Source organism: Panthera leo, chromosome F3, assembly GCF_018350215.1.
Source record: "Panthera leo isolate Ple1 chromosome F3, P.leo_Ple1_pat1.1, whole genome shotgun sequence".
Lineage (NCBI taxonomy): Eukaryota > Metazoa > Chordata > Mammalia > Carnivora > Felidae > Panthera > Panthera leo.
The window spans coordinates 28831655-28844639 of record NC_056696.1 but is presented as its reverse complement, the minus strand read 5'-3'; the positions used below and the strand labels follow the sequence as shown (position 1 = coordinate 28844639).

General features: G+C 38.8%; 1 protein-coding gene across 1 annotated transcript in view; it reads left to right on the top strand.

Moving 5' to 3' along the window:
• KCNK2 (potassium two pore domain channel subfamily K member 2) overlaps positions 1–12985 on the top strand; it is a 122193-nt gene that overhangs the window by 77359 nt on the left and 31849 nt on the right. Inside the window, exon 6 of the mRNA XM_042926029.1 lies at positions 4408–4547. Within this exon, the coding sequence (XP_042781963.1) occupies positions 4408–4547 (140 nt within the window). The remainder of the gene's footprint in view (positions 1–4407; positions 4548–12985) is intronic.

The following is a 12985-nucleotide window of genomic DNA, read 5'->3' as shown; positions in this document are numbered from 1 at the left end:
CTTTAGTTCAGAATGGCTAGATGATTCTTTAAATCCAGGATTCTCCTCCTCCTCTTCCTTCTCCTCTTCCTCTCCATCCTCCTCCTTCTGCTTTCTTCTTTATAAATATTCTGTGATTCAGGAGCATCTCAGAGAAAGAAAATCAAATATAAGTATCTCAGAGAGGGCATCGCATACTCAAGTTCTTTAGAGCACAATAGGGCCAATTACTAGAAACTGTTGGAATGAGGACAGAAGCATGGTAAGGAGGCTTCTGAAAAAATCGTGCTTATCTTCAGACCCCTGATTTTTCTAGGTAAGACCATTGAGGGGAAGGCTGGGAAGAGGCATACCTTATTTGACTTAGTGTCTCTAGCCCTAGCTAAGTCTCCACCATGCAGTTTGGACACAAAAGGCTGGTGGATAAATGATAGCAAGGACCGGAGCTGAGACCATAGGTGACATACACAACCTGGTGAGTGGGAAAAAGCCTGTCTTTTGGAGCGAGGAAGCCCTGGTGTTGAATTCTAGCTCTCCTACCTCCTTTCCTGTGTGCCCTGACACATGTGATTTTACCTGCTAAGACTACAACTTCTCTATTGTAAGTGGGACACTTACTGTTGGGATTTCTAGGAGCCAGTACAAAAACCGGCTTTTACTCCTGAGTTCTGAACAGACTATGAAATGGCAATTGAATTATTAGCTTAATTACTGATAGGGGCAGCTGGAGATGTGGCTTAAATCTATGGCGAATGGTCTTACTAAAGCCCTGTCCTAAATCAATGGACACATGAGGAATGCGAACACAACTCCCTCAATACCTGCCCCCCACCCAGGGCGTTAGGATGGAATGATTTCATTTAGATGGGCAATCAGGAAGTCTTACTTTTCAGTCTTCTCTCAATCAGATTGTGAATATTTTGGAAATCAGCTGAAAAATGCATAGACTTGGCTGTATAGAACTACCAGGGCCTTTATTTAGAAAAAAAACAAAAAACCTGTATGTGCCTGCTATAGCCTCATGGGCTGTTCTGCCCCCTAACCAGTAATTCTTTGGGGCCAGGTAGGAGATGGCTTTTTTTTAATGCGGGATGGAGAGATTGTTCCAAGCAAATTCACTATTGCTAAAATGGGTTCCTAGCAATAATGCCATAAATAACAATAATAATAATAATAAAGTTTTCCTGACCTATATTTTTAGTAGTTTAATCTGCTAGATAGATTTTGGCTGATCTCCTTACTTAAGCACTAAGGAGAAGGCCAGAGAAAAATGGCGCCCATGGGAGTCAGGAAGAGACTTATTTTAACTACTTGGAATAGTTCATAAGATTCTTGAAACCTTTGTACCTCCACCCCTCTTTACTTATTTTTATTACCATCTGTCTATTCTCCTATAATGATTAGCCAGGAAGGTCTGAAAATGGAAAGGACTTGTGCACGTATTTTCAGTGGCAACAAAGAAAACAGCAGTGAGGTGACTGTTCCTGCCAAGTGGGTGAGGAACCCAGGAGGGGAGGGCGGGTTGTAGCAGACTGCAGGCTGCAGCTCAGGAGTCTGTGGAAAGAGGGGAAAAAATGATAAGGGTGGCAGAGTAGAGATGGGGGTGGGGGGCACAGGCAGCAAATCCAGGACAGAGACATTACCCGAGGTTCTGAATAAGCAAAAGACCCATGTACAGGTTTCCTGAATGTAGCTAGACTAAAATTAATGCTTCCAACAGCCAAAAAAAAATTTTTGTTGATGTTTCCTAATTTAAAAATAAGACCAACAGCCCCTTTTAAGCAAGTTATCTTGACATTACTGATATTTTAATTTGGATTCTTGGATCAAGCGGATGGGGTAGTGTGGAAATTAATTCATAAATCTTAGAGAGGACTTATGAGTTGTTTGACAACACTCCTGTATACATCATTTTTCCTTAGATCATTTGCCTGCCGGTATTTCATTCCTAAGAGCAGCAGTTGAGAATGGGAAGCATTCCCCACCCCCACCCCCAGGCTTAGAATCCACCAAAACTTGTGGGATGAACATTTTACCCAAATATAGACCTTTCAGTGATTAAGCTAATTTACTCTTTTCAAACTGTGACATCCTGTTTATAAGAAAGAAGACTTATAAAAAGTCATCTTGAGTATGAACTAACTTTTAAAATCAACATCTTGGTGAACTTATGTGTTAAGTGAGTCACAGCTATTTGGATGAAGACTTTCTGGTTTTGAAAGAGAAAGTACTCGGAAAAAAATGTCATTTTGGTTTCTTTGAAATGGAAACATTTGAAAAATGGAATTCGCTAGAGAGCCTATCGTATAACAAGTTTCCACACACAACTTCTTAAGTCACTTCTGTGAATTTGTAGAACTGCATTCCCCGTGGGCCAACTCTTAACCATCATGAGATGCATTTGGCCTCCACAATCCTTCCCAGAAATGGTATTTTTGAAAATTTTACACAAGGTAAAATTTTTACCATATTTTGAAGGTGATATTATTTACTTTGGAAACTGTGCTTTTCAGATTACTCTTTGTCCCCAAAGAAAGCTGAACTTGTGTCTGTTACTTGCCCAAGAGAAAAATGTTCTTTTTACTCTGACCCTTTGATATTTGACAATGTCATTGTGGGCAACTCATAGTCTAATATATATGTAGTAATGCTTATTTTCAACTTTGTATTTGACTTTCATGCATACTTGCTATTTATCAGCTGTTCTTCCGAATGGACGGATTGAACCTTTGTGAATGGAGTACATCTGTGACCCCTCTAAGCGTCTAATCTCCGTGCTGTTGATACCACAATCCTGATCTCTTGCTCTGCCCTGTTGAACGTTAGATCTCTATGTAAGGATCCATCCTTCACCTGTTGGTACCGCAAGCACTTCAAACCTATCATGTACCAATTTGAATTACTTTTTTTTTTTTAGTCACTATTCCTTCCCCTGTGTTTCCCGTTCAGTTACTGTCATCATCTCCCAAAAGAGGAGCTCTGGTCATCCTAGAGCCCTTCCTTGATGATGCTGCCTCTAATACCCTTTCTTTCCATTCCAGCCCTAAGTCAAGCACAATAACCTCTTGGGTAGTTCAGAACAAAAGTTTTTCATGAGACTTTCCTTGTGAACCTGCCTTCTCTGCTGCTGGTTCTTTCTGAGCATAGGGTCAAACATGAATATAAGACTTATCACCTGTAAACTTTACCTCCACCCCATCGTGTTAGGAACAAGTTTTTGCAATCTGACACAATTCGCTTTTTCTACATTCCTCTCTTCTACCCATCTACTCCCCGGCCCCCATCCATATGGAGAGTTAGCTACTAAAAGTCCTTTGAATATGCCGTGTACTTATACACTGAACTTTTCTCTGTTTTGATCTTCATTACTGAAGACCCCCTTTTCTCTTCTTGCCTTTCCCCTTCCAGAAGTAAAAATCATTTCTTCCATGTCCTCTGACAACACTTTTTTATTCTTATTTGCTATCCCTTGATCTACCCCATTATGGGAAATTGTCTATGTGAGGCTTTCTCAGAGTAAATTATGAATTTCTGCAGAGAGAGACCTGTTCTTCTCTCTTGTGAAGAGAAGTAACTGTTTTCAGTGTTGGGGAATTAATAAGTGCCCCATTAATATGTGCTGAGGTAGGGATGTGTTGAAATGTATTCAGATTCTCATAGGTGCAGCTTTTGTACCAAACAGATGGAGAAGCAACAAAGATTAGAGTAAAGCAGAAGAGGTCCTTTGCTAATTTTGTCTTGACAGCTAAGGATTTAAATTTGTGACCTGCATGGGAATTCCTCTAAAAAGTCAGAAAATAACGAACGGCAATATCATCTACAAATTACTATGTGTTCCATATAGACCCACTGAGGCATTGTCTCAGGCATTTGTTATCAATCCATTGTATTGGTGATTTTAGAATAAGAGCCACTTTCTGACCAGGTTGACTTTGTATTGATTGGTAACCATGTATTGATTGGCAGTAATGTAAATACGCTAAGGCAAATGCATACCCCAAAAGGTGTCATTTCTGTCTTCTACATGTTCAGTAGATGTGGAAAGAGAAACCAGTACACATGGAATAATGAACCCCTAGACTAGCTAAACAAAAAAAGAAATCTAGAACAAAGAAAAATCATTATGACCTAGAGATGTAATGAACAGTCTCATTAAGAAGAACGTAGTGACTGAAATATAACACTGGATGCTGGATGTTAACTTACTGGAATTAAAATAAAAACTTAAAAAAAAAACAAAACTTGTGACTCATTCTTGAAAAATAGAAAAGGAGAGGAAAGAATTCCATATGAAGACAGTAACATGGATCAATTGACAAGATTTCTGTTTTGCAAGCCAAAATTCAGTTGGTACTTTTAGCAAATATCCATATTAATTACCTTCATGAATACAAAGTTATTTTGTCCTGCTTTATTTTTCTCACCCAGGTGGATCGGATATCGAATATCTAGACTTCTACAAGCCTGTCGTGTGGTTTTGGATCCTTGTAGGGCTCGCTTACTTTGCTGCCGTCCTGAGCATGATTGGGGACTGGCTCCGAGTGATATCAAAAAAGACAAAGGAAGAGGTAAGAATTAAGAAGTGTGCAAAAACACTCCTATTTAGCTAATTCAGTACAAATTATTTTCATCTTTTTTGACATTTATTGTTTACAATAATGTTACAATTATGTTTGACATAATTGTTTACAATAAATGTTACTTAAAATGTTTAACATTTATGTTTGGTGTATATTTGCTGTATGTTAAAGTATAATTCAGTTAACAAATATTTGCTTAACACCTCTGTGTACTAGATGCTATCAAGGTGCTGAGGCTAATTTATAATGAAAAAAAGATGTAATTTAAAATATTTTCTTCACCATTTTTTTTCCTTTTTCTTTTGTTTTATTTCTTTTTTTTCTTAAGGTCACAAAGTAAATGTTATTCCATAAAGAGAAATACAATAGAAAATGTTTATGTCAAGGGGCGCCTGGATGGCTCAGTTGGTTAAGCATCTGAGACTTCGGCTCAGGTCATGATCTCGCAGTTCGTGGGTTTGAGCCCCACATCAGGCTCTGTGCTGACAGCTCAGAGCCTGGATCCTGCTTTGATTCTCTGTCTCCCTCTCTCTCTCTCTCTCTCTCTCTGCCCCTCCCCTATTCACACTCTGTCTCTCTCTCAAAAGTAAAATAAACATTTAAACATTTTTTAACAAGAAAATGTTTATGCCAAGATGTCAATAGCATGAAAAAGTGAATGTGTCATGTAATATTGAATTTTTTAACTATATTAAATTTTTCCTCCTTTCTTATGTTGCTATAAATGTCTGCAAATGCACACATGTATGCACACATATGTACCCAAAGCTGTATGCCTTAAGGCCAGTTTCCTTGCGTACAGATTTCAGGTGTTCAAAAGATACCCTTTTACCTATTTTGTACAACTATACATACAGAAATGAACATTAGAATCTTGACTCATGAAATTTTGGAAAGTTTAAAGTTTAAATCTTGATCTTGAAATTTTATACTTTGGAAATTACATTTTGATTTCATGTTTATAGACCCAGGAGTATTATCAGTTTGAGGGACACAGTAGTGTTTTATTATGATTTCTGTATTTTTAGTTTGTAGATTTTAGCCAACTCTACCACTTTTTTGAGAAAAACAAATCTGTAAAACCTTCAGTTATTATATCCATTATCTTCCTTTAATTACCCCTCCATTTCATTATCTGGTGTTCATATGCTAGGAGACACCTGGTGTCAAAATCTTTAATACAGCAAAGGTGATTCTTTAAACATAAACCCAAGAGAAATAGACTATGCTAGGAAATGATAATATTCATTTCTCTCTACAAATACTTTCTTGAAACTCATCAAGTCATATAATTTGTTACCAGTACCCTAGGTGTCTATAGTAATTAGAAAGACTGTAAGTGATTCAGCACTCCCTTCATGGGTACCATATTTCTCAATTAAAAACTCACATAGTCTGTATGCATTAATTTATATCTTAGCTGCACCATAAAACCAAATATTTTATTATAAACAAATCATGAAGATAATTTGCTTGACATTCTGATTTAAATCATGTGAAATCATTAGAACAGGACCCCAATTGATTCACCTCCATCTTAGACTTTGTGTGTGTGTGTGTGTGTGTGTGTGTGTGTGTGTGCGCGCGCACGCGCGCGCACAAGACAGAGAGAGAAAGAACGTGAGGGAGAGAATATTGTAATTGTTTTAACTTTGGTGTACTTTTAAGGATCTTGAGATGCTACAGGAAAAAAGGAAATTGAAGCTAAGAAATGTTTTGGATAACATAGCTAAAAAGAAAATTTCTCAAACCTCTAGCCATAAACAAGATTTTAAATGGATTTTTAAAACACACACAAGTATTTATTTTTTAATTAATTAATTTTTAAAATTTGCGTATAGTTGGCACACAATGTTACGTTCGTTTCAGGTGTACAACGTAGAGATTCAACATCTCTACACAAGCATAGCTACCGTCTGCCACCATACAACGCTGTTACGAGATCACTGACTATGTTCCCCGTGTGGTACTTTCCATCCCCATGACTTACTCATTCCACAACTGGAAGCCTGTACCTCCCAGTCGCCTTCACCCATTTTGCCCATCCCACCCACCCCCCTTCCCTCTGGCAACCACCAGGTTTTTTTCTTTGTATGTGTTGGTCTGATTCTGACAAACATTTATTTTGTAAATAAAATAGAATTGAACCGAACATATCTTCTTCAGATAGGAGACGTTTTGTGAAAGACACATACACACATATTATAAAAACACTATATATTATATACACACATGCATATACACATACTAAGATTATTATGGATCACAGTCAAAAAGTGTAAAAGCCACTAAGGCGCATATAGAACAGAGGGAAATTTTATTTTTATTTTATAGCATAGACTATTTGATCAGAGTTTAAAACCTGTATTATTAAAAACCAGGGCTTTGTGTGATAGGACTAGCTGGTACAAAGCATGAATATCCTTTTCCAGAGTAATGAGATAACGATCTGCAGGAGTCCTGCCATCACACAAATGAATGATGAGGGGCTGAAACAACAGACATTTATTTTCTCACGGTCCTGGAGGCTGGAAGTTCATAGTCAACGTGCCAGCAGGCTTGGTTTGTGGTCAGAACTCTCTCTTCAGCCTACAGATGCTGCCTTCTCCCTGTGTCTTTACATGGCCTTTTCTCTGTGCACGTGCATGGAGAGAAAGCTCTGGTGGCTTTTCCTCTTCTTTGTAAGGACATATGTCCTATCAAATCAGCAATGCACACTTACGACCTCATTTAACCTCAATGACCTCCTTAAAGGCCGCATCTCCAAATACAGTCACATGGAGAGTTAGGGCTTCAACATGTCTTTAGAAGACACAGTTTGGGCCATCACACCATCTTTTGAAATAAATTTGAATTTCTACATGAACTGGCTTGTGTAACGTGAAAAACAAGTTCATGTGCCTTCTTATGAGTGATCTTCGTGATTCTCAAACAGAAGTATGAGATGCGTCACCGTGTTTTCGTGCTATTAAACACTGAAACATAGTAAACATTGCTTTTTTCTTACCACAAGTCTCTTAGCTTTCACTTAACCTTTTGAGTAACTTGTGGTTTCCGGTGACTGCATCTGCAGAAAGCTCATGTGAGTCAAGGCCATGAGCGAAAGTTAACTTGAACCCTCCTGGAGCTGCAGCCACAGCTGCTCTGGACAGTGGCGCCAATTAAATTGGAGCCATCGGTTTGAGCAGATGTGTGTTTTCTAATTTATTTAAAATGCAATGTAGAGGGTGGGAGGGAGGGGAGGATGGTTGATGGGTATTGAGGAGGGCACCTTTTGGGATGAGCACTGGGTGTTGTATGGAAACCAATTTGACAATAAACTTCACATATTGAAAAAAAAATAAAATAAATTGCTCTAGAAAAAAAAAGAAAGAAAGAAAAGAAAAAAATAAATTAAATGCAATGTAGAGAAATGACAAAATTGGGTTATAAATTCAATAGGGGAATGGGACAGACGATTTATAATTTACCTACAGATTATCAGAGCCAAAGTTTTTATAAACGAAAATACTACAAACATTTCTACAGCAATGGAAGAAGGATTATTAGATCATTTTAGTTTTGAAATAACTCACTAGACGGCATAATGGAATAAAACACAACTAAATACAATCTAGTCATCTTAACATAGATGAAACGTGCGTGCTGGGTGACTGTTCACTCTGGATTCCTTACCTTCTGTACCTAAACCATTCCAGATGCTGTAACTTCTACAAACTTCCTACATTCCTAGAAGCAACAAGGTTATGTCTGGCTTTCAGTTTTGATGAATAAAAATGCAAATCTTTATTTTTGATAACTTGAAATTTTCCCTATTAAAAAATGTTAACTAATATAGAATATACAAAATAATACATAGTATTAAATTTCCAAGTGATAATATTAAAAACATTCTTTCCCTGAATGAAAATATTTTGCCTACCAATGTCTCCATTACATATTATTTTTTGTTTTGTTTTGTTTTTGTTTTCTGTATTCTTTTAAAAAAACTTTTTTAATGTTTATTTTTGAGAGACAGAGAGAGAGCAGGGGAGAGGCAGAGAGAGAGGGAGACAGAATCTCAAGCAGGCTCCACACTGTCAGCACAGAGCCCAATGCAGGGCTCGAACTCACAAACTATGAGATCATGACCTGAACCAAAACCAGGAGTCGGATGCTCAACCAGCTGATCCACCCAGACACCACTGTTTTTTGTATTCTTAAACCATACCATGAGTATCAGTTGAGTATAATTATAGACCTCTACTCGTATGTGGCCTTATTTATGGTTTTTTTTTTTAATGCTAAAGCATATTGTTTCCAATGATGACTAATTTTAATGAAAATATTATGGTCAGGAATTAGAAAAAACGGGTTTTGATGAACATGCTGAAATGAAATATGTTAGTATAGCTGATCCACCTGAAATATTTGCAGAAGAAATTAGTTGAGGCAACACTGCATTATTTCAAAATGTCATATATAATTACAGTTGATGTGCATTCCTCAAGGATAATAATAATGACCTCTACAAAAGTGTTTACTTGTTTCATTATCTTTAAAAGTTTAATGGAGAGTAGGCATATGTTCAACGCTAAGAATTGGTATGACCAATGATCTTTTCCTGTGAAGCTGTGTACCCCCTTCTAAAGAAATGATGTTTCCACTTAGAAAATAAAGATTATTTAGGTATTCTGGATAATACAGTAATACCGCTATCTGAGACAGGTGTAATAAAAGTAAGATGTGACAACAAAAGTCACAAGGGAAATTTTAAGCAAGCACAGAATAGCACATCCTTATTATACATAGTTTGCTACTGTTCACCTTCCTTGAGTTTGACACTCCTGTGATTTCTGTAGAGTTCTTGTATTGATGTATATATTCCCGTATCTGGAGTGTTCCTGTCCATAGGTGAGATGAACGCCACCACAGCCCCCACCACAGAACGCCAGTGTTGTCAGACCATGTGGCACCACAGCTGGCTACAGTGAGTGGACAGCTGAGCGTCACTTCTTTACCAATATCATGTGGGTTTTTTTTTTAATTTATTTTGAGAGAGAGAGTGTGGGAGGGACAGAGAGAAAGGGAGGCACAGAATCCCCAGCAGGCTCCGCACTGTCAGCGCGGAGCCCTATGCAGGGCTCGAAGCCATAAAACTGTGAGATCATGACCTGAGTCGAAACCAACAGTCACTTAACCGACTGAGCCACCCAGGTGCCCTGACCAATATCCTGTTGTTGACTCTCTGGAGGTGTTCATGCAAATGGGGACGCTCACCTTAGTAGGTTGGCCTTACATCATAGTAAGAAAACTGCCTTTGGTGGGGAACTGTAGTTCCAGAAGCCTTTAAAGGCTGTGCCCGGAACTTCTTTTGCCCCAGGGACCTGAGAATATGGAGGAAGATGGTTTTCTTCTTGTGCCTAGCTTGTGGCAGCATTTGGTCTTGCCCTAATCTCACTCGGGATGGCGATGCCTCCCTTCTGTGAAACAGCTGGGACTCGGCAGCAGGATTTCTTGTCCTGGATGAGCAATTAAAGAGTATTTGTGGCCTGAGTCCTGGAAGAGTAGCAGCCGACCACTTTCTTGTTATTTTGTTTGGGAGAAGTGCTTTGAATACGAAAGGCTTTATATGCCATTTGAAATAGGTTAGGCTTTATTCTGAAAACCTTGGAGAGCCACTGGAGGATTTTAAGTACGTGGAATGAATGATCTTGTCAACAGTGAGGAAGATGGATCAGAAATGAAGCTGGATGCAGACGATCATTCAGTAACAATGATTGATTGCGAGAATCCAGGTTCTGTAGAATGAAGACTCTACAGTGCCAGCAGGATGGGGATGAAAGCATGGGCTTCAAAACTATTTGGGGGATAGAAGGAATAGAATGTGGTAACCCATTAGCTTTGGGCAGTAAAGAGAAAAAGAGGATGACATGTTTCTGGCTTCCGATGGAATTATGGAACACAGGAAAAGGAGACATTCTGGAGGCAGAATGAAGATGATTTGGACACGCTGTCTTTGAAGGATGTGTTGGATGTCAGGTGGCTAATTCAAGTGTGAACAGTGGTAGAAGGATGGAAGCTGGAGAGATAGTTTGGGGGGTCATCACTACATAAATGACAATGTAAGTTGGGAGTAGGATAAATTCACCTAATAGAGATTTGTAAAGTAAGCCAACAAGAGAGCTAAAAATGGAACCTGGAGTGATACCTTGATTTAAGGTGGGGGAGGGGGGTGGAATACAGACACTGTAAAGGACTGTTTAGCAAATAATATAGTCAAATACATTGATTCACGATAGGATCTGTTGGAAGGACAAAAGAGTTGAGGTTTTGAAGAGAGGATAATTGAAGTGATGGATAAGATTGGCTACAGACAATGGGGGAAGAAAAGGAATCTAAGGAAAGCCTAATGCAATAACATAAAATAGGTAAGTAAAGTAACTAGAATTCCCTATGAGGTTGTGCTCCAGGGGCACCACTCCTGTAAAGAAAAAAAATGTAAATATTGTCTTGGAATGGTGCCATGCACTGAGCATACTCTAAGATAGATCTTTGGGCACATCAAGCACAATTCCCAAGAGCCACATTCAGTGTTTTCTTATGGAGATAGGAGCCCTCGGAGCACAAATAAAAGAAGATTGTGTGTCTCCACTGCTACCTGGGTTGAGCAGTGTTAGCAGCCCTGATCCTGGGTACTGCTGGGCGTGTACATGTGGTAAGTATGGACCGTGATGGGGTGGGAGGTGAGCTGTGACAGTGAAGATACTGGAGGCATGGAGACCAGTTAGGAGATTATTTAACATCTGATTCATTCCTAAAGCATTCATGATCTCAAGGCTCTGTGCTGGGCATGAAGCCTACGTAAAAACAAGATAAAATAAGAAAGACTTACTGAGTACTATATGATGTGTGCTGCATTGGGTTCTGGGAGTAACTCTTCATCGGTGTTAGTTTGAGGCTGGTATCCTTATTGGGAAGATTCCATAGGTGGTGTATTTCCTAGTTGATATTTATAATTTTGCTTTTACTTTCGTTCTAGAGGTGGAGAAAGGAGTTTTGACTAAGAAGGTACTTAGTCTCTGATTAGTTTCTAAAAGAGTCTGCCTTTACTTTTTTTTCCTTTCTCTTCCCCCATCCCACCTTTCCAACCTTCCTTTCTTTAACCTTCACACAACATATCAGACTTTGTAGTTGTTGCTTTGATTTCCAACATTGGGGAGAGGGGCATTTTTTCTGGTCTATTTTTATTCTATTTTATTTATTCTCTGTTGAGATACTAAAATAATCATAAATGAAGCTGGACTATGGATACAATATACAGTAATCATAGACATCGCAGGTTTAGATTTCAATGCATATAACTTTGGTTAAAGGGGAAGAATAAAATAAAACAGAGGCAGGCAGTACCACAAAGTGTTATTTAAGATACGCAGATGGGGCACCTGGGTGGCTCAGTCAGTTGAACATCCAACTCTTGATCCCAGGTTGTGGGATCAAGTCCCACGTCAGGCTCCATGCTGATGGTGGAGTCTGCTTAATATTCTCCCTCACTCACTCTCTCTCTCTCCCCCCTTCCCTCCCTCCCTATGCCCATCTCACCTGCTTGTGCTCTCTCTCTCTCTAAAATAAAAAATAAAATAAAATAAAATAAGGCAGATATAAAGGGCCCTACTTTTCTATCCCATGGGGAGGGAGGCGTCGCTCACTGTACTATGGGGAAGAGCTCAGAACAATCAGACTTTGGGGCGCCTGGGTGGCTCAGTCGGTTAAGCGTCTGACTTCAGCTCAGGTCATGATCTCGCGGTCCGTGAGTTCGAGCCCCACGTCGGGCTCTGGGCTGATGGCTCAAAGCTTGGAGCCTGCTTCCGACTCTGTGTCTCCCTCTCTCTCTGCCCCTCCCCCGTTCATGCTCTGTCTCTCTCTGTCTCAAAAGTAAATAAACATTAAAAAAAATTTAAAAAAAAAAAGAACAATCAGACTTTGAGGTCACGTGGTGAACTCTGCCTGGTTGTGCTAAGGAGACGGGTCCTTTTCATTCCAGGTCCAGCTACCTACTTAGTAAATAGGAATTTGGAAAGTAGAATAAAAATAAATAAAAGAACAAATAACAATGTAAAACTTAAATTATGTTTTGAGGTAACAGTAACTTTTTTATACCAGTACATCTCTACTTTCTAAATGAATTTTATGGACAGCCATTTCTGTAGAACCAAGACCCCAAGTTATGTCTCTGGTTCATCTCAGGATTATACTGCATACCATGAACCTTAGTGGGTACAACGTTAGGAAGTCCTTACCAGTCAAATCATATGCTGAAAACAAAATAAGATTTGAGAGTAGTAAAAATGGAAATACTTTTCTTCTACAATATACTTTATTTCTTTTTCAATATTAAATGAGATAATGATGCAAAGTGCTCAGCTGTCTAATAATTACTATGAAGG